The sequence below is a fragment of the Mustela nigripes genome, chromosome 16 (assembly GCF_022355385.1).
Source record: "Mustela nigripes isolate SB6536 chromosome 16, MUSNIG.SB6536, whole genome shotgun sequence".
Taxonomy (NCBI): domain Eukaryota; kingdom Metazoa; phylum Chordata; class Mammalia; order Carnivora; family Mustelidae; genus Mustela; species Mustela nigripes.
The window spans coordinates 50,455,441-50,476,181 of NC_081572.1; the positions used below are offsets into that span (position 1 = coordinate 50,455,441).

Genomic DNA, 20,741 nt, shown 5'->3' on the forward strand with positions numbered 1-20,741 from the left:
GAGGCCGGGCTGGTGCACGTTCAGCCCGAAAACGGAGACGGGGCATTCTCAGACTTTTATGTAACACGGATGCTTAGCAGCTCTTAAAATCCGGTTGTGCTTGAGTCATGAAAACCGGAACGAAGAGGCATTATTATGGTTGTGTGTTGCCCTCGGCCAGATAGCTTCCCCCAGGTAAATGTAAGCGCAAACAGGCTGGAGAATCTGACTTCCCTGAACGGCGGTGCTTTGTGGGAGAACGTTCTGGGGTCCACCTGGGTCATTCTGGACTCTGGCTAGAAGCATCTGCTGGGGTATCCACCGAATCCAGAGGAGGACTCCGTCTTCCCTTGGGAGGCCTCATAACCCTTGGGTATTTGACATACTAGCAAGGACACTGTTGAGTATGGGGAGGTTTCTTTCTCCCTGAGAAGCCCTTCAAGTTGTGGGAGAAGAGGGTATTAGCAGGAATAAGCTATGAGACCAGCCATCTAGGTGTTTAAGATCTTGTTTTGTCTTGGTCTACCTGTTGTTCACTGGGGTCATACGTCGTGACGATCATGGTGAGGACTCCTCCTTGACCAGATAAATCTGGGCAGTGCTGGGACATGGAAAGCTGATCCAGTGGGTGGATTTGAGAATAAGATGTCTCCAAGCTTTTAATATACCACTGGGCAGGCAGAAATTCCCAGGGTTTGGAGCCCTGAAGGCTTTGCTTCACACAATTCTGTGAGTGGATTTGGGCGACATCAGGCCATTGCTGGTACCAGAATTAAATGGACTTCCTGAAGTCTTGCGTGGTTTCTTATCCGGCCTTCCTGCAAACCTAGAGGTGGATACCCCCTTATTCATAGTCTCCTTCATCCTCTCTGCTGTTGCACAGTTTGGAGATTAATGCTGCTTTTCCTCCCCCCCACAGAACATCGATATCACCAATTTCAGCAGCAGCTGGAGCGATGGTTTGGCCTTCTGTGCTCTCCTCCATACCTACCTGCCTGCCCACATTCCGTATCAGGAGCTGAACAGTCAGGAGAAAGTAAGTCACCTGCCCAGTCACCCCTGGTTATCCTCTAGAACATGTGAGGGGAATTCCTATAATACCATACTTCCCAGTGGGGTGGTGTTCATAGACTCCACATGGAAACTAGGATATTGATACCAATCAGAGAGAACTCTTGAGCGAATGATGAGGCCATAGGATCCTACCCTCAGTAAATACCTTTCAGTGTCCCTCATAGCCTGGAAAAATGGGTTGAAGACCAGCTTACTGTGACTGCTGAGAAGTTCCTATCACTCGTTTTTTGAGAGAAAGCCCTCATGAAATTTCACCTTCGTGGTTTTAAGACCTTGGCCAGCATTTTTGAAGTCTTTTCCAAAGAACCGGAAGCGCCACCAAAAGGATCTAGCTGCTCAGATGAGCTTAGGAAACTGTATATTATGTCACATTCTCAGAGATTCATGACGCTCATTAGCACGGTAATGACTTCAAGAAGTGCCGCTGAAAGAAACCTGTGTGACTTTGTTTAACCCTACATTTATCAGATCCATAGACTTTTTTAATACAATTACCTATGACAAGAGTCAACAAGTTTTTAAGGGCCAAATGGTGGACTTCGTGGGTCCAAGGTCTTTGTCACAGCTACTCATCTACCATGGTAGCACCCAAGTGACCCCAGAGAAAACAAATGGGCATGCTGTGTTCCAATAAAACTTTATTTACAAAAACAGGCTGTGAGCCAGGTTTGGTCCACCGGTTGATAATTTGCCAAACCATGACCTAGAACATCCTACAAAATCCTATGTCAGAGAGTGTACTTTGGGAAATGCTGCGGGCCCTGCTCATTCTCTCCACAAATATTTCTTGCCAAACATCATACACAGTAACAAAGACAAAAGTGAACCATGTAGACCTATTCTTTGCTCTTTAAAGTAGAGAGACAGGTCCACAAGTGAGTAAACCTATAACAGGTAATGTTATAAATAAATAAATAAATTGCAGAAGAGCTATAAGAGAAACTTCATGCTGTGGGAGTGAACAGGTTTCCTGATTTTAATTTTTTTTTAATTTATTTATTTGTCAGAGACAAAGGGAGAGAGTGAGCGAGCACAGGTAGACAGAGAGGCAGGCAGAGGCAGAGGGGGAAGCAGGCTCCCTGCCGAGCAAGGAGCGTGATGCAGGACTCGATCCCAGGACCCTGGGATCATGACCTGAGCCGAAGGCAGCTGCTTAACCAACTGAGCCACCCAGGCGTCCCAGGTTTCCTGATTTAGATCACAAAGGCTGAGAAGGCCTCTCTGAGAGGCAGTGCTCTTCAGAACAAATAAGGAGCTAGTAATAGAAAGAGCTTAGGGGAACCTTCCAGAGGAAGGGAGCAGCCTGACAAGGAAAACAGTTGGGGTTGGGGACTTGGAAGAAGGCCCATTGGCCGGAGTGCAGTGAGTGTGGAAGAGAGGCCTGTGATGGTTCTGGGGACCAGCCAGGGCCAGACCCTGCAAGGCTTCCAAAGGTGACTCTGGGAAGAAATCTTCCTCTTGCTCTAACCTCAGTGGGAAGTCACTAAGGGGTTCTAAATGGTAGAGACACACAATTTGTGTTTTTGGAAGATCTCTTTGGCTGTTAAGTGAAAAAAGAGCTGGAAAGAGAATAAATGAGTGAGGCCTGATGTCAGCGTGAGGGCTCAGCATCCCTGATGCCAGCCATTAGCTGCATCCTGGATAGAAAGATTCAGAATAGGTCTTAGATGTAGAATCAGCTGGATTTAGGAACTAGTTAGTTGTGAGGGAGGACAAGAGAAAAGAGAGGTGTGTCTAGCCCGACAGGTCATTTTCCGAGATGGGGAAGGAATAGAAATGCTGGAAGGTTCTGTTTTGATAATCCCACACTGGGATTTAAATAAAGCTCAAGGCATGGTCATGACACTGATGGTGATAATAACAGAGGGATTTAATTTTCTGGAGTGTTTGCCAGGATTCTCCAGAGAAACAGAAGTAATAGGGTGTGTGTGTGTGTGTGTGTGTGTGTGTGTGTGTGTGTGTGTAAGAAAATGGAGTGCCACAGTTTAGATCTAAAGGCAGTTTGCTGGCAGAAATACCTCTTCTTCAAAGGAGATCAGACTTTTTCTATTTTTGCCTTCAACTGATGGGGTGAGGCCCACCCACACTATGGCCCATGATGTGCTTCACCCAAAATCTGCCAATTTAAGTATTAATCTCATCTTAAAAATACCTTCATGGAGGGGCACCTGGGTGTCTCAGTGGGTTAAAGCCTCTGCCTTCGGATCGGGTCATGATCCCAAGGACCTGGGATGGAGCCCCACATTGGGCTTTCTGCTCAGCAGGGAGTCTACTTCCCTCTCTCTCTCTCTCTCTCTCCCTGCTGGCTTCTCTGCCTGCTTGTGGTCTCTGTCTGTCAAATAAATAAATAAAATCTTTAAAAAAAAAATACCTTGGGGCGCCTGGGTGGCTCAGTGGGTTGAGCCGCTGCCTTCGGCTCGGGTCATGGTCTCAGGGTCCTGGGATCGAGTCCCACATTGGGCTCTCTGCTCGGCGGGGAACCTGCTTCCTCCTCTCTCTCTCTGCCTGCCTCTCTGCCTACTTGTGATCTCTCTCTGTCAAATAAATAAATAAAATCTTAAAAAAAAAAATACCTTTTGGAAACATCTAGAATAGTGTTTGGCCAACATCTGGTACCATGACCAAGCCACGCCAACACATAGAATTAACCATCCCAGAGCATATAAAAATCTCAAGACCTAAAATTCTTGTGTGGTGCTTTGTTGGTAGTCCACGAAGCAGACCGCACCAGAGCATTAAACATTTGGAAAACAAAACAAAACAACGGTTGTTTTTAATCATGTTAAGTGGGAGATGTTCTGAAGAATGCAGTGTGCAAGGTCAGGTAGGCCATTGGATTATAAATGCGGAGTTCAGACCAGAGATCAGAGTTGGAGGCAAATTCAGGAGTCATCAGGGCATAGGTAATTGCTGCCTAAGGGAAGCAAAATGATGGAAAAGTGCTCTGTTTGCGCTCCCCAATATGGTAGCTACTAGTTCGTTGGACTGTTAACGAATGTGGCTTTCAATGACTGGAAAGTTGAATGTGTAATCTTAATTACTTTTGATTTAAGTAACCACATGTCAGGTGTATCTACTATATCCAACAGGGCGGGCAGAGGCAATCTGCCTGGAGATCACCTCCGTCCCAGGTCCTGAGAGAAACCCTAAGGAAAACCTTGTCTATATCCACTCTGCCTCCAGCATTTCCTTTCCGACACTTCTGTAAACAGATGGGGATTTTTTCCCCACACCGGGTGGTTCTGTAACACCAGCTGGGTGTCCTCAAGTGTGACTCAGTTCAAGTGTGACACTGTCCACCTTCACGTCCCACAGGTTAAGGGCTCAGTCCCATGAGACAGCACTCTCCACTTCAGATCCCGGTGACCATGTAGTTGTCACCTTGCTCTGACTGACCAGCTGTAAACCGGAGATTCCGTGATCCCTTCCTTAGGTTTGATTGATTTGCTGGAGTGGCTCACAGAACTCAGAACAGTCTCCTTGCTAGGTCACCGGTTTATTACAAAGGATGTTGAAGGACACTAATGGTCGGCCGGATGAGGGCACCCCAGGGGGAGGTCCAAAATGGTCCCAAGCACAAGAGCTTCTGTCCCCTTGGACCTTGGGGTACAACACTTTCTGAACCCCATCCTTTTGAGCTTAATGGAGGCTTCCTTACACAGGTACAATTGGTTAAACCATTGGCTCTTGGTGATGGAACTCAATGTCAGGTCTATCTCCCCTCCCCAAGGTTGGGGTCAGGGGATATATAAGTTCCAACCCTCTCATCCCATAGCTGGTTCCCCTAGCAGCCAGCCGCCATCCTTAGCTTATCTGGGTTGGGTTTTGTGGAGTTTTGTTTTTTTTTTTAAGATTATTTGTTTATTTCACAGAGAGAGAGAGAGATCACAAGTAGGCAGAAAGGCAGAGAGAAAGGGGGAAGCAGGCTCTTTGCTGAGCAGAGAGCCCAATGCGGGGCTCGATCCCAGGACCCTGGGATTATGACAAAGGCAGAGGCTTTAACCAACTGAGCCACCCAGGTACCCCTATCTGGGGTTTTTCAAAAAATCACGTCTTGAACAGAAACTCAGGTGTGGTTGAAAGAGGTTTGTATGAATAACAGAAGACATCTATTTCAGCTTTGTTGTTCTGAAGCCATTTCTGGAACTGAGGACGAAAACCAAAGATTGTAACAAAAGTTGCCTCTGTGGCTCTTATATGGGAAATGGTAAGGGTTTTAGGAGCCCTGTGCTGGGAACCGTGGACAAAGACCAATGTATATTTCTTGTGATAAATCACAGTATCACAGAGGCATAGAGAGAAGGCTGAGGAACCTTGACTCTTGCTTGTTGTCAAGGGAGAGAGCCACCCAGCCGAGGCAACCAGAGTGGAGAAGCCAGAGAGGAGGAGACAAGCCGGGGCTGTGGGGGCGTCCACGCAGCCTGTGCTTCGAGCCCCTCAAAGGCAGAGCCCACTTCCAGCAGTGACCTCCGTCCGTGTCCCTTCTCTTCGCTCTGCAGCCTCTGCCTTTTCCATATGATGGTATAAAGATAATAGAGGCGGGGCGCCTGGGTGGCTCAGTGGGTTAAAGCCTCTGCCTTTGGCTCAGGTCATGATCCCAGGGCCCTGGGATTGAGCCCCACATCGGGCTCTCTGCTCTACAGGGAGCCTGCTTCCCTCTCTCTCTCTCTGCCTGCCTCTCTGCCTACTTGTGATCTCTGTCAGGTAAATAAATAAAATCTTAAAAAAAAAAACTGAGGCAAGAGAGGGTGTAAAACAATTTGGATACTCAGAGGACCTCACTAAAACTACCGCACACACTCTCTATGATGGGAATCTTCCTGAAGGTGTGCAGTGTTTGTCCGCTCTCGTGCAAGACACACCTGGGCTCTTCGTCCTCAAATCACTCTGGATCTGCTGGAAAATAATGAACCTGAAAGTGTTGGCTTTTCCCGCTTTGAATCACGAGCACTGCCTCCTTGTGAAAGTGCGTTGTCTCGCCGTGGGTGTCTGTGATCCCCAACCGCACAGCCAGCTGCCCACTTGGAGACGTGCAAAAGCCAGACGCCGCCGTCAACTCACTTCCTGTTGTCCTGGTGGTACAGGGCCCCGTGGCCCCTACCCACAGGGTTGTACGTCTTCCCCCTGACGGAGGATGCTGTGATCAGGGACCACCCCTGTCCGATTGTGGAAGACTGTGGGTCTGTGAGATTAATGGCACAGCCCAGGAAGTTCAGAAAGCAGGAGCTGTTCCGTTTCCCCCGGTGCAAGTAATGAAAGCGAGTCAGTTGGACGTCAGTGTCAAGTAGGGAGTTTCTGATAAAACTAACAAGGATGTCTTCGAAGACATGAAAGAGATGGGAGGTTTGGGCATTTTTTTTCTCAACAGAAAGCAGATTTATCTGTCAGCCCATGAAACTTCCACGTTTCTAGTCAGATTCAAGTCTTAGAACGGAGTGTTTTCGTGTCAGTGTCTGAAAAGAAGTTTTTTTTTTTTTAAAGATTTGATATATTTATTTGACAGAGAGAGACACAGCGAGAGAGAAAACACAAGCAGGGGGAGTGGGTGAGGGAGAAGCAGGCTTCCTGCTGAGCATCGGGAACCCGATGCGGGGCTCGGGGCTCGATCCCAGCACCTTGGGACCATGGCCCAAGCCGAAGGCAGACCTTTAACGACTGAGCACCACCCCCCAGGCACCCCTGAAACAAAGTTTTAACATGAGAGGAGAAATCTGGACTTGGGATGCTTTCTGCTGTCACTTTTAGGTGAGGTGGTATCCTGCTAGTGGGGCCAGTGGCAGAGAGCTCTATTGGGGGCTTCCGCTCTCCTGCGGCAGGAAGGGCTCTGGCCCGCAGGTTCCGTCCTGGGTACACTCCCTCCTGCTGCCCATAAGTGGCAGCTTTCTCCCCCCGCCCCCGGCCTTCTTGCAGAGGCCTGAGACTGTTGCAATGGAAGAATTAGTTAACAGTGCTTGCTCATAATAGTCTATGCAGGTAAATGTGTAAGTGAATGCACACTTAAACACTATGGCTGGAATTGAAAGTCGGTGCAGCGTTCTATTTATTTTCTCCATGTATGGTGTGGGGCTCGAACTCACGACCCTGAGATTGAGAGCTGCGTGCTCCAAGAACTAAGCCCGCCAGGTGCCCTGGCGGACGCCTGGGTAACTCAGTGGCTTAAGCCTCTGCGTTTGGTTCAGGTCATGATCTCAGGGTCCTGGGATCAAGCCCCACATCAGGCTCTCTGCTCAGCAGGGAGCCTGTTTCCCCCCCCCCACCCCGCCCTCTGCCTACCTCTCTGCCTATTTGTGATCTCTGTCTGTCAAATATTTTAAAAAATATATTTAAAAGAAAGAAAACAAGGGACCCCTGGGTGGCTCAGTGGGTTAAAGCCTCTGCTTTCAGCTTGGGTCATGATCCCCGGATCCTGGGATTGAGCCCCATATTGGGCTCTTTGCTCAGTGGAGAGCCCGCTTCCCCCTCTCTCTGCCTGCCTCTCTGCCTACTTGTGAACTCTGTCTGTCAAATAAATAAATAAAATCTTACAAAAGAAAAAAGGAAAGAAAGAAAACAAGTTGGCATGGCCTATCAAACGCCATGACTTCTGGAATAGTGGTAGCCACAAAACTGGCTTACAAACCCCCTTTCTCCTCAACACTAACCAAAAGGACTTGAAATAAACACAAAAGAGACAGCTGCCACAAGTTTGGGCTCGGTAAAGGGCAGCTCAGTAAAGGACGGCCTCAGTAAAGGGCTGCTAAGAGCTCCCATCTCCGCAGAACAGAGAGCAGTGTTATGGAAACACGCACAGGTTTCCAGTTCATGCCCATAAACTTCCCTTAATTTGGAGGAAGAGGGCTGGTGTCTTGGGTGAGATGACCACAGATCAGCAGCTTTCCCAGGCGTAGACCACAGCCTGCGAGAAAACGTGCACTGCCTTGTCTTTTCTGTTTCTCTGTGACGTGGTACCTAGAGCAGAGAGTTTGCATCTGTATGAAGGCAGAGCCCTCCACCTTCAGGAAGCAGATGTGTACCCAAGGACAGAGGGTGAAGGCCATGGAGAAATGGCCGAAGAGATAAAATTATGTATCAAATCCAAATGCGTAAAATCACAGAATTCTACTGGGGAACATAAAACATGATTACTTAGAGGAACATGACTGTCTTGATTAAACTTAATATACCAATCTAATTAAATTTTAATCTCAAATGAATTATGGAGGGGAGGAGGCATAATTAAGTGATTCTTAAGTTCATCCAGGTGAGGAAACATCAGAACAGCCAGAAAGTGTCTCAGGAAGGAGCTACGAATCAGAGCTAACTGTGGAACGTGCCTTTAGAATTCTAGGGGTAAATGGTATACAGCACCGTGATGAAACAAGTCTTGATCCACAACAGAATGTGTATGTCATAAGTTGTGACAGAGTAAAAAATAGCTCACAAATATTTATCTTTGATAGACAGGAATCGATAATATCATTTTAATTATAACCTGAAACACTTGTTTGCATATTTGACTTAAAAATCTAAGTGTTTTGGGGCACCTGGGTGGCTCAGTGGGTTAAAGCCTCTGTCTTTGGCCCAGGTCATGATCCCAAGGTCCTGGGATCGAGCCCCGAATCGGGCTCTCTTCTCAGCGGGGAGCCTGCTTCCTCCTCTCTCTCTGCCTGTCTCTCTGCCTCCTTGTGATCTCTGTCTGTCAAATAAATAAATAAAGAGGTGCCTGGATTGCTCAGTGGGTTAAGCCGCTGCCTTCGGCTCAGATCGTGATCTCAGGGTCCTGGGATCGAGTTCCGCATCGGGCTCTCTGCTCTGCAGGGAGCCTGCTTCCTCCTCTCTCTCTCTCTCTCTCTGCCTGCCTCTCTGCCTGCTTGTGATCTCTCTCTGTCAAATAAATAAATAAAAATTTTTAAAAAAATTTTTAAATAAATAAATAAAATCTTTTTTAAAAAGAATCTAAGCGTTTTATAATAGTAGATCATCTATGTGGGAGTGTCATGTAGTGTTCTTTCCTGGCAAAAGCTATATGTTTTTATATTTATTTTTATTTTCTCAAAAGCTGTGTGTTTTTAGTTGATAATTCCAGTCTTTGTCCTCTTAATCTAGAAAAAGAATCTCCTGTTGGCATTTGAAGCAGCCGAAAGTGTAGGCATCAAACCCAGCCTGGTAAGTATCCTATTTTATATCCTTGTGAAACTTTGTTCTACCTGTAGGAGAAAGAACTTTATGCCATCTACTAAACAGTTTCTTACAGAACATTAAAATCCCTTTGCTAAAGATCTGTTACTCGTGATCCCTAATATAAAAATATTCATGGGACATCTGGGTGGCTCAGTCCGTTCAGCATCTGACTCTTGATCTCAGCTTGGGTCTCTGTCTCATGGCTGTGAATTCAAGCCCTTGGTTGCACTGGGTGTGGAGCCTACTTAAAAAAAAAAAAAATTTTTTTAAATTCAGTTAGTCTAACCACACATGATTTAGGGTTTTTTTTCGAAGATTTCATTGTGGATAAATTTCATTTCTAGAAGCACAGTGGGATGAATTATTAACGCCCTGTTGTTCAAGCTACCTAGAAATCTGGATAAAATGTAATTATAAAAATATCAACCCATAGCTGCGGTCTGAAGAAAGAATGGGAAGTGGCCAGATGTCAGAAATTCAAAGAGAAGTGGAAACCAGGGCCACGAAGCATAAACTAAGACTTTGGCAAGCCTCAGAAGTAGGTCTGGGAGTGCTGGTAGAGGGCTCATAACAAAATGGGTTCCTACCTAATGGGTATAGCTTTTATTTAATGTCCACACAGGAACAAGAGACGAGGCACTGAGTTCCCATAAACAGAACAATAGTACTGAGACCCTTACATAAAACCCAAGGTCACAAAATTAGTTCTTCTTAGTGAAAGGGAAATTAAAAAACCTCTACCTGCTAGTCAAGGGAAATGATAAGGAAGCTTGGTTTCCACCTTAATTTTGTGTGTGTGTGTCCAGAAAAAGGAAAATGTGCAAGAAAAGAAAACTGGGCCACATGAGGTTTGGAGTTCAAATTTATTTCTGTGCTCCAAGAAGCCCCTAACTTATACTAGCTGAGGCACAAAGCTTCTGGGCTAGTGGTACAATGGCCACTGAAAATACATTCACAATCCAAAATTACAAAACACTCAAGAAAATGATCTAGTTGTGCTAGTCAGCAGCTAGACCAGACAAGAAGATCATCTACCAGAATGTGGGATAATAAAATAATAAGAAAGAGACTGTAAAAGACTATGTTTAAACATACTAAGGAGGTAAAAGAGGGAATAAAAATCATAGGACTGTGGTAATGTTAAGGAAAAGAAAAGATTTGTAAAAAGAATCAAATGAAACATCTAGAAATGAAAATTAGAAATTAAAAAAGCCCCAGTTGGATTGAAAACCTGATTAGATACAGCAGAAGAGAGAACTACTGAGCTGGAAAATAGAGCTAAGGAGATTATCCAGAACATGAAACAGACATTTAAAAAGTGGAAAATAGGAGCGCCTGGGTGGCTCAGTGGGTTAAGCCTCTGCTTTTGGCTCAGGTCATGATCTCAGGGTCCTGGAATCGAGCCCCACATTGGGCTCTGTGCTCAGTAGAGAGCCTGCTTCCCTCTCTTTCTCTCTCTGCCTGCCTCTCTGCCTAGATGTGATCTCTCTCTCTGTGTCAAATAAATAAATAAAATCTTTAAAAAAAAATTTTTTTAAGTGGAAAATAGGGGCACCTGGGTGACCTAATCATCAAGCGTCCACCTTTGACTCGGGTCATGATCCCGGGGTGCCAGCATCGAGCCCCACATCAAGCTCTCTGCTCAGCAGGAGGCCTGCTTCTCCCTCTCTCACTCCCTCTGCTTCTGTTCCCTCTCTCTCACTGTGTCTCTCTCTGTCAAATAAATAAAATATTTTTTAAGTGAAACATATAATAGAGGAATTGTATTAGTATGTATTCAAATTCAAGAAATGGGGGCAAGGGGTGGGGGTTGTCTGGTTGGCTCAGTCTATTAAGCGTTCAGCTCTTGATTTTGCTCAGGTCATGATCTCAGGGTCATGAAATCCCTTCTGCCCTTATTCCTGCACACACACTCATGCACATGTGTGTTCTCTCTCTCTCTCTCTCAAAAAATAAATAAAATCTTTTTTAAAAAGACAAATTCAAGAAATGGAAAATCCAACTAACAGTTGCTTAAACCATAAAGCTGTTCATTTTTTTTTTTTTTAAAGATTTTATTTATTCATTTGACAGAGAGAGACCACAAGTAGGCAGAGAGGTAGTCAGTGAGAGAGAGGGAAGCAGGCTCCCTGCTGAGCAGAGAGCCCGATGCGGGGCTCGATCCCAGAACCACAGGATCATGACCTGAGCCAAAGTCAGAGGCTTTAACCCACCGAGCCACCCAGGCGCCCCTGTTCATTTTATTTTTTAATGAGAAGTCCAGTAGTTGTTTCAGGATTGGTTCATTGCTCAATAGTGTAATCAAGGACCCCAGAGTATGTCTTGTTAACAACATTCCACCATCTTTAATCTGTTGACTCTTTGTCCCCATGTCCTCTGTGGTTGAACATGGCTGCCAAGCTCTAGACTTCACTCCCATCTGTAGGGCAGGAAGGAGAGGGAATGGATAGAACAAGTTCCTCATAGCTTTCCCCTTTGATAAGGAAATCAGAAGCCTTCCCAGAGTCCCTCGGGTAATTGGCAGTACTCTGTTACATGGCCACCCCAGCTGCAAGGGAATTTGAGAAAGTAAGCAATTTATATTCTCCTTTCATTTTAGTGGGAAGCCTACAAGGGATAGAGAGGTTGGGCATGACTATTAGATTAACCAATAGTATCTGTTGCAAAGCTTAAGAGCATGGAAGATAAAATCAAGACAATTTCTAAGCCCCATGGCCAGTGGGAATTCCAGAAGAGGGAAGAAAGAATGGGAGAGAGAGTATATGAAGAAATGGTGCCTGAAATTTTTCCAGAAAGATTAAAGACCATAGATTCTTAATGAACCTCAAACATCATAACAGAACTGGAAAGAAAGAAAGTGAAGACAGAAAATCTATAAATAATTTCTACTAACCAGTAATAAAAAGACAACTTAGTAGAAATTTATCAAAGGCTAGAATATGCAAACCATGAGTGGTTCATAAACATTTCAGATGTACAGTCTCATCAGTGATGGGGAAAATCCAAGCAAAGTCAGATTGAGACTCGGGTCTGTCATCCTCAGTGGACGTAGGGCATCTGAGGAATGAAAAAGCAAAAGTACAGCCATTCTAGAAACATCAGTACTATGAACAGCAGTAAACCAGTATGTTTTAAGCCAGAATGTTTAAATCAGTATGTTTAAACCAGAACAGTTTTCTAAAGAAATGCAAGTATATTCTTTCTTCAAATACTAAATGTAAATATTTCTCCAAAACTCACTCAAAATGAAAAAGAACCATACCCATTAATTAAATTGAATTCAGGGGTGCCTGGCTGGCTCAGTGGGTTGGGCCTCTGCCTTCAGCTCAGGTCATGATCCCCAGGTCCTGGGATTGAGCCCTGCATCAGGCTCTCTGCTCCAGTGGGGAGCCTGCTTCCCCACTCCCCCGCCTGCCTCTCTGCCTACTTGTGATCTCTGTGAAATAAATAAATAAAATCTTTTAAAAATCAATTAATTAATTAATTAAAAATGTAATCATGTAGACGAAAAAATCCCAGTAAGGCTAAGATCTGTGAAACTTTTTTAAGAACCAGATGTCCCTATCATGTAAATAAGAGGTTAGAGGTGACATATATGTCTGGCCAAGATGGAGCAAAAGGGACCCCTTTTTACCTTCCCTTCTGAAATGCTGAACAGCTAACAAGTAACAACAGCTAATTATTTATTTATTTATTTATTTATTTATTTATTTATTTTAAAGATTTTATTTATTTATTTGAGAGAGAGATCACAAGTAGGCAGAGTGGTAGGCAGAGAGAGAGAGGAAGGGAAGCAGGATCCCTGCTGAGCAGAGAGCCCTATGTGGGACTTGATCCCAGGACCCTGAGATCATGACCTGAGCTGAAGGCAGTGGCTTAACCCACTGAGCCACCCAGGCGCCCCTGATTATTTATTTTAAAGATTTTATTTATTTATTTGCTAGAGAGAGAGCACACCCAAGTAGGGAGAAAGCGGCAGGCAGAGTCGGGAGGGAGAAGCAGGCTCCCCTGCTGAGCAGGGAGCCAGATGCAGGGCTTGATCCCAGGACCTTGGGATCATGGGATCATGACCCAAGCCCCAAAGGCAGATGCTTAACCGACTGAGCCACCCAAGCATCGGAGCAACAAATAATTAACGTAAGGAATCCAAGAAGAAAACGAGAATTTGTTAGATGATAGTACACACAGAATATGGTTTTCTTTGTAGTGCTACAGCTGTCATTTGCTTCTTTTTTAAGTTGACATCTTTTCCCTACTTTGTATCTGACATAAGGCAGGAGTTAGTGCAGGCTAGGAATGAGATCATCTTGTTGAACTAATTGTTGGAACTGGCAGTTTCATTTTTACAGATGTCTGTGAGGAGATACTGACAAGCATAATAATTAATCTCAGAAGCATTTAGGGTTGTTTGTGAGCATTTTAACCAGTTTGTGCCATCAACAAAACAGAAGCTTCCCGCATTATGAAATTTGCTTTGCAGTATCTTGACGTGGATTGAAAAACAGTTCTTAATTACACATGATACTTCCAAAATATACACAGTCAGGATTGGCAGCAGTCATAACCCCAGGTCTTTGGTCAAGATCTATTGTAAGATCAGTGAGGTGGGGCGGGGGTGGGGGGAAGGGAATCACTCACAGGTGTAGATCCAAGTAAATACAGGTTTCTGGGGATAGCATATTAGCAAAGATGAGATTTTTTTTTTTTTTAAATGAAAGCTCGACCACGTTCTCCCAATTTTAGAACACATTCCTTCTCAGCCACAGTGTGACAGCGAAGTTTAGCCGACCATATCGCAAGGGTGAGCAACTCCTCACTGAAGAGGTGAGAGGACAGGTGGCCATTGCTGGAAGGACAGCCAGCATGCGTGCGTGTCCCCTAAGGGTTGATGTGTCTGTATCCTGGAGAAGGGAAGGCCCTCATGCTGAGTCCGTAGACTGGGAGGGTGTTGCCTGTTGAGTAAGCCGCTCGGACAGCCAGTACACACAGAGATCAGGACAGGGAGGTCTTTACCACTCAGGATTTTAGGAGGATATCAGAATGATTCCTTAGGCATAACTCAGCCTGCCCTGCAGTACAGATTTTATGAAGGGTACTTAGAGTTGATTTAATAGTATAAAAAATATTTGTTCGTGTTTACATGCCCCAGGCATGTTCTTTTGTTGTAAGATTTTATTTGTTGATTGATTTAGAGAGAGAACACATGAGCAGGGGGAGGGGAATTCCAAGAGAGAGGGAGAGAGAGAGAGAAGCAGGCTCCCCACTGAGTGCAGGGCCCAATGCAGGGCTCGGTCTCAGAATGCTGAGATCATGGCCTGAGCTGAAATTAGGAGTCGGACACCTCACCAACTGAGCCACCCAGGCACCTTCGGGCATTTTCCATGTGTTGACTCACTGCACCTGACAGATACTCCTTACGCAGGTGCGGTTCCATAAAAGGTCACACATTAGTGACTAGCAAAGGCAGGAGTTGATCAAGCAGGCAGGGCCTCTCCAGAGCTCCGTTTTACCTCCTCCATGATCCTGTATCCAGGACAGCCATGCCCTCCTTTTGGGCTCTTAAGGCACGATAGCACTGTATAGCCCGTGTGGTGTTATACTGTGATTTATCTGATTGTAGGATTTATCTCCATCCCCCAAGACCATGAGCTCCCAAGGGCAAGAAGCCTTATCTTTTTTTTTTTTTTCAATGATTCTTACTGTGATAAAATAGATATAATATGATCCAAGTGTCTGCCACTTGGTTAATACCACACTGCCCTGATTCATACAACTTGATAGATCGTGAAATCAAGTCTCAACTTTATTCTTTTTAGAATTTCTTTGGTTGTACCTTTGCTTTATAAATTTTAGAATTAGTTTGTCAATACCTATCTCCTTCCCCTTCCCCGGAAAAAAGCCCAGCTTGCTGGGATTTTGATTGGGATTGTTTTGTATCTATAGACCAGATTGGGAAGAATTGACATTTTGTCAATATTCTGTCTTCCAATCCATGAACATACAATAATCTCCATTTATTTAGAGCATCTTGATTTCTTCCATCAGTGCTTTATGGTTTTCTGCATATAGTGTTTTACAAACAAGTTTTCTTATTTATATATATCATTGATATAGATGCATATATGTCCTTTTTTAAAATTTAATGCCATTTATATGGTTTGGCTTGGTTTCACATTTCAATTGTCCATTAATGGTATTATAATAGGAAAGTATTGACTGAGATCTTGCTAAACTTGCATATTAGTTCCAGTGGGTTTTTTGGTAAACTCTGGAGTGTTTTACATAGACAGTCATGTCATCTGCAAACAAAAACAAGTTTAGTCCTGCTCTTCCAATCTGTATGCCTTTTGTTTCTTTTTTTTTTTTTTCTTAAGACTTTATTTATTTGAGAGAGAGAGCATGAGAGGGAAGGTCAGAGGGAGAAGCAGACCCCCTCTGAGCAGAGAGCCCAATGCGGGACTCAATCGAGGGACTCTAGGATCATGCCCTGAGCTGAAGGCAATCATTCAACCAACTGAGCCACCCAGGCACCTGCTTTTGTTTCTTTTTCCTGCCTTATTGCATTAGCTAGAACTTTTTTTTTTTTTTAGATTTTATTTATTTATTTATTTGATACAGAGAGATCACAGTAGACAGAGAAGCAGGCAGAGAGAGAGAGAGGGAAGCAGGCTCTCTGCTGAGCAGAGAGCCTGATGCGGGACTCAATCCCAGGACCCTGAGATCATGACCTGAGCAGACTGCAGCAGCTTAACCCATTGAGCCACCCAGGTGCCCTTAGCTAGAACTTCTGGTACAGTGTTGAGTAGGAAAGGTGAGAGAAGACATCCTTGCCTTGTTCTTTTCTTCTGATCTTAGTGGGAAAGTGCTCAGCCTGTCTCCATTAAGTATGAGGTCAACTTTTGGGTTTTGTGTGTATCTTTTATTAGGTAAAAGAAATACCCCTCTACTTTTCTAGGTTTTGAGTAGTTTTTATCATAAATAGTGGTTGAATTTTGTAAACAGCCATACCTCATTTATATTTCACTATCTTGAATTTCACGGATACAAAGGATTTTTTTTTTTTTTTTTTAACAAACGGGTTTTTTTTGGTTGGTTTTTTTTTTTTTACAAAGTTTGTGGCAATCCTGCATCAACCAAGTCTGTCACCTCCATTTTGTCAACAGTATGTGCTCCTTTCTGTCTCCATATCACATTTTAATAATTCTTGAAGTTATTGTTTAAAATTATATTTACCATTATTATGTTTGTAATGATAATCAGTCATCAGTGATTACACCTTGCTGAAAGCTTAGATGATGGTTAGCATTTTTTTAGCAATAAAATATTTTTTTTATTTCTTTCCAGCGTAACAGTATTCATTGTTTTTGCATCACATCCAGTGCTCCATGCAATCCGTGCCCTCTCTAATACCCACCACCTGGTACCCCGACCTCCCACCCCCCGCCCCTTCAAAATCCTCAGATTGTTTTTCAGAGTCCATAGTCTCTCATATTTTTTAATTAGAGAATGTGCAGTTGACCCTTGAACAGCACAGAAATTGGGAGCATCAACACCCCCATGCTGTCGAAAATCTCTGTATAATTGTTGGCTCCCGAGAAACTTTGCTAATATCCTCCTGTTGAGCAGAAGCTATACTGATAATATAAACAATCAAGTAACAGATATTTTATATGTTTTGTATTTTACATACTATATTCTTAAAGTGAGGTAGAGGAAAAATGTGTTTTAGAGAAAATCCACTGACAGTACCATAGTGTAGTTATCAAAAAATCCACACGTAAGTACATCCACAGGGTTCAAACTTGCATTGTGTGAGAGACCGATGTACATTGTTGCATTTTTTTAGATGCTGTTGCACACATATTAAGCTACAGTATAATGAAAAAAAAAGCTACAGTATAATGTAAACATAACTTCTATGCACTGGAAACTCAAAAATTCATTTGACTTGTTTATGCTGTGTTTGCTGTATTGTGGTGGTCTGGAACCAAACCCACAAATACCTTCATGGTACATGTGTAAATGCTTTTTCTGCATCTGTTGATACAATCATATGATTTTTCTTATTAGGTCTGATCATATGAATAACATTGATGGATATTAAACCTGTCTTGCATTCCTGATGTGAGCCCCACTTGATCATGATTCAGTTTGCTAGTATTTACTGTGTCTGTGTGGGTAGCTTTCTCATGTCCCATTTCTATCTGGTTTGGTATTAGGGCAATGCTGGCTTCACAGAATGAGTGAGGAAATGTGCCTCTCTTCTGTTTCCTGGAAAAGAATGTGTAGAACTGGTATTATTTCTTCCTTGAGCATTTGGCAGAATTTGCCAATGAAACCATCGGGGCCTGGTGCTTTTTATCTTGAAAGGTTTTCAGCTCCTGATTCAAATAAATGTCATGCATCCTCAAATTTTGGGTCAGGCAGCAGCCTCTCCCTTCTCTTGAAATGTGCTACAGTGTATCTTCAAACATGTTTGAATGTGATGTTGATAATGTACCAAAATAGTTTTAATGTTGTTATTGTCGGGTTCGGGCATATGAGGAGATAGTCTGAGCAGAGTTGTGAATATTGACCAGAATCCTGTGTCCTCTCTGAGATGGAAGACACATCCTTGTCAGTAGCAGGCTGGTCATGTTTTAGCACAACCAAGAAGCAAAACTTATAAAATATATTTAGGGGTCATGGAAACAAAATAAGTGGCCAGTGACAGGTCTCATTTCTGTCACCACCCAAGAACAGATGTGTTAAATAAGTTCAGGCTTGCTTTCCCACCACATCCCTGCTCCTGGATTTGCATCAGAGTACTTTCCTACTGTTCTCTCATGACCACAAAAGAATCCAAATTCAACTGCAAAATGAATTATTTCATACGCAGAGTGGCAGACATTTCAGGAACATTTGACTGTCTGCTTGCTAATCACCTGCGAAACTAAGGGAGAAAGAACAAAGAACAATGACAACAACAAACGGGTCTAATTAATTCTTAGAAGACCGCACTTGCAGGTTCAGTTGATTCAAGGCTCTTGTGCTGGTCCCATTCGTGGGCATTCATCTCAAGCCATGAGTTCAGCAACACCCCACAAAGATGCGTAACACAAATTCTGTAACGTGAGGAAGTGAACACAGATGACACGTCACGTTAGATGTCCTGTTGGTTGTGGGATAGCTGTCCCTGGACTGTGCCCCTCGACTACTAGGACCACCAGCAATGCAGCACAGCAGCCTGTGCAATTGTGTGTGGAAAACATTAGGCAGAAAAACACAGAGGGACACTGGAGGTGGGGGGAGGCTCCGCTGGTTGAGCGTCCAACTGTTGATTTCAGCTCAGGTCATGATCTCAGGATGCTGAGATCCAGCCCTGCATTGGGCTCCATGGTGGGCATGAAACCTGCTTGAGATTCTCCCTCTCCCTTTACCCCTCCCACCACCACCACCCCCCAAAAAATAATGAAATAAAAGCACATAGCACACAATAGTTCGTCCACGTGATGGAAGCAGGAAAACATAGGTGTACATTCCAGTATAACTTAGAAAAGCGGCCCTCGTTCAACGATAATGGAGTTATGGATGACTTACTCTTTACAGAACTTTTCTTAATGCTGCCGTGTTATTAAGATAAAAGGGGCAGGAAGTCATGTCTAATGTTTTTTAAATGGGACAGTATCTCAGGGCCCTGGGTGGCTCAGTCAGTTAAGCGTCTGCCTTCAGATTAGGTCATGATCCCAGAGTCCTGGGATCGAGTACCACATTGGACTCCCCACTCAGCAGGGAGCCTGCTTCTCCCTCTCCCACTGACCCTCCCTACCATGCTCTTTCTCATTATCATTTTCTCTCTCAAATAAAATCTTTTAAAAAAAAATGTTTTTTAAGGGACAGTATCTCCTGATTAAATAGGAATAAAACTCTTTTTCTTTTAACTAATCCCATTTAACAAGATTGTCTACACTTTCTGTCTGAGCAGGTGGAGGAGGGTTTCTTGTTTTGTTTTTGTTTTTGTTTTAATTTTTTATTTGACAGACAGAGATCACAAGTAGGCAGAGAGGCAGGCAGAGAGAGAGAGGAGGAAGCAGGCTCCCTGCCAAGCAGAGATCCCGATGTGGGGCTCGATCCCAGGACCCTGAGATCATGACCTGAGCCAAAGGCAGAGGCTTTAACCTACTGAGCCATCCAGGCACCCCTGGAGGAGGGTTTCTGGGCAGCCCCCACCCCAACCTGGATCGGAGCACCTTACCTTTGTGGGAAGGGGGTGGGGGTCTGTGGTGTTCCCAGCGTGACCTCATCTTTTCTCGTGCAGGAGCTCAGTGAGATGCTGTACACAGACCGGCCTGACTGGCAGAGCGTGATGCAGTATGTGGCCCAGATCTACAAGTACTTCGAGACGTAGAGCCAGAGGGCCGGAGAACAGCCGGCCCCCTGCCTGCAGCTGGTCCTCCAAGCACCTGGTCACTTTCCACCGGCTCGGCTACATCCACCGCCTGCCGCACTCCATCCGGGGGCCCAGTGCACAAACCAGAAACTGAACTGGATCCCACCACGCCCCCGCTTTAAGTCCAGATGCATTTGGAGTGTGGGCCAGGGAAGCTCTGCTCCGCCTTGGCCTTCCTCCTCCCAGCCTGGGCTCCGTCCACCAGAACCGGGTGGGCCATCTCTGGTCACACGGAGTGACTTCACTGGTGAGCGGCTGAGGTCTACCACCAACAGCACTTACAAAGTAGTCATCTTTTTTCTGAAAACCCAGGCTCCTGCCTTTAGAAAAACTCTGCCCTCGCCACCACCCACCCCGTCAAGTAAGAAAACACCCAACAAAATGCAAAAAGACCAACCTTCGCTCTTGCACCCCCTGGCAGTACAGGAGCCCTGCCTTTCTTGGGGAATGTGCTTGTGTGCTCGACAACAGTTGTGACACCTAGAACTTGATCACGCTTCTTAAATATTGCTGTCACCTATGGGAATCTGTGGATGGAGGAGCGGAGGTGTGAGAATCCCAGGCAGCCCCAGGGTGGCTGGCTGCGGTGTTCCCTCCGGGTGGCTGGCAGACAAGTATGCATCTCTGTGCTTGCACGGGCTCACACTCAGAACCCCCCCCCCCCCCCCCCCCCCCCCCCCCCGCCCCGGCCCCCCCCCCCCCCCCCCCCCCCCCCCCCTTGGGGTGCCGTTATGCCCCCCCCCCCCCCCACTTAATCCCCATTCCCATTCTCACACACACTTTGGTCCCCGGTGCCCACCCAGGTCCTCGTGTGTTTGCACGTGCAGCCCCAAGAGCTGTGTATGTCTGGGAATACCGGGCAGACGGCAAAGGTAAACGCTATTTCAGCTCCGCGCCTGGTTTTACTGCCTCATCGGGCCCTTCGGGAGGCAGGACCGAAGCAATCCCTGCGGGGTGGGCAGAGATGGCTCCAGGTCTGCGCGCCTGCTGTCGCCCTTAGAGGCAGCAGAGCTAACTGCGGGCGGGCGGGGGCGAGGGGAGCACCCTGGGCAGGTGTTCTTGTTGGGCACTCGATGCGCATGACCTAGCGGGTGAGGAT

At 45.2% G+C, this 20,741-nt stretch overlaps 1 protein-coding gene across 5 annotated transcripts in view; it reads left to right on the plus strand.

Annotated features, from left to right (window-relative positions):
- The window catches only part of SPECC1 (sperm antigen with calponin homology and coiled-coil domains 1), a 276,278-nt gene extending 255,972 nt beyond the window's left edge, over positions 1-20,306 (plus strand). For all 5 annotated transcript variants that reach the window (XM_059380513.1, XM_059380515.1, XM_059380512.1 and 2 more), the window contains 3 exons: positions 899-1,015; positions 9,139-9,198; positions 19,511-20,306. In XM_059380513.1, the coding sequence (XP_059236496.1) occupies positions 899-1,015; positions 9,139-9,198; positions 19,511-19,600 (267 nt within the window). In that variant the 3' untranslated portion in view covers positions 19,601-20,306. The remainder of the gene's footprint in view (positions 1-898; positions 1,016-9,138; positions 9,199-19,510) is intronic.
- The last annotated feature ends 435 nt before the right edge of the window (positions 20,307-20,741 follow it).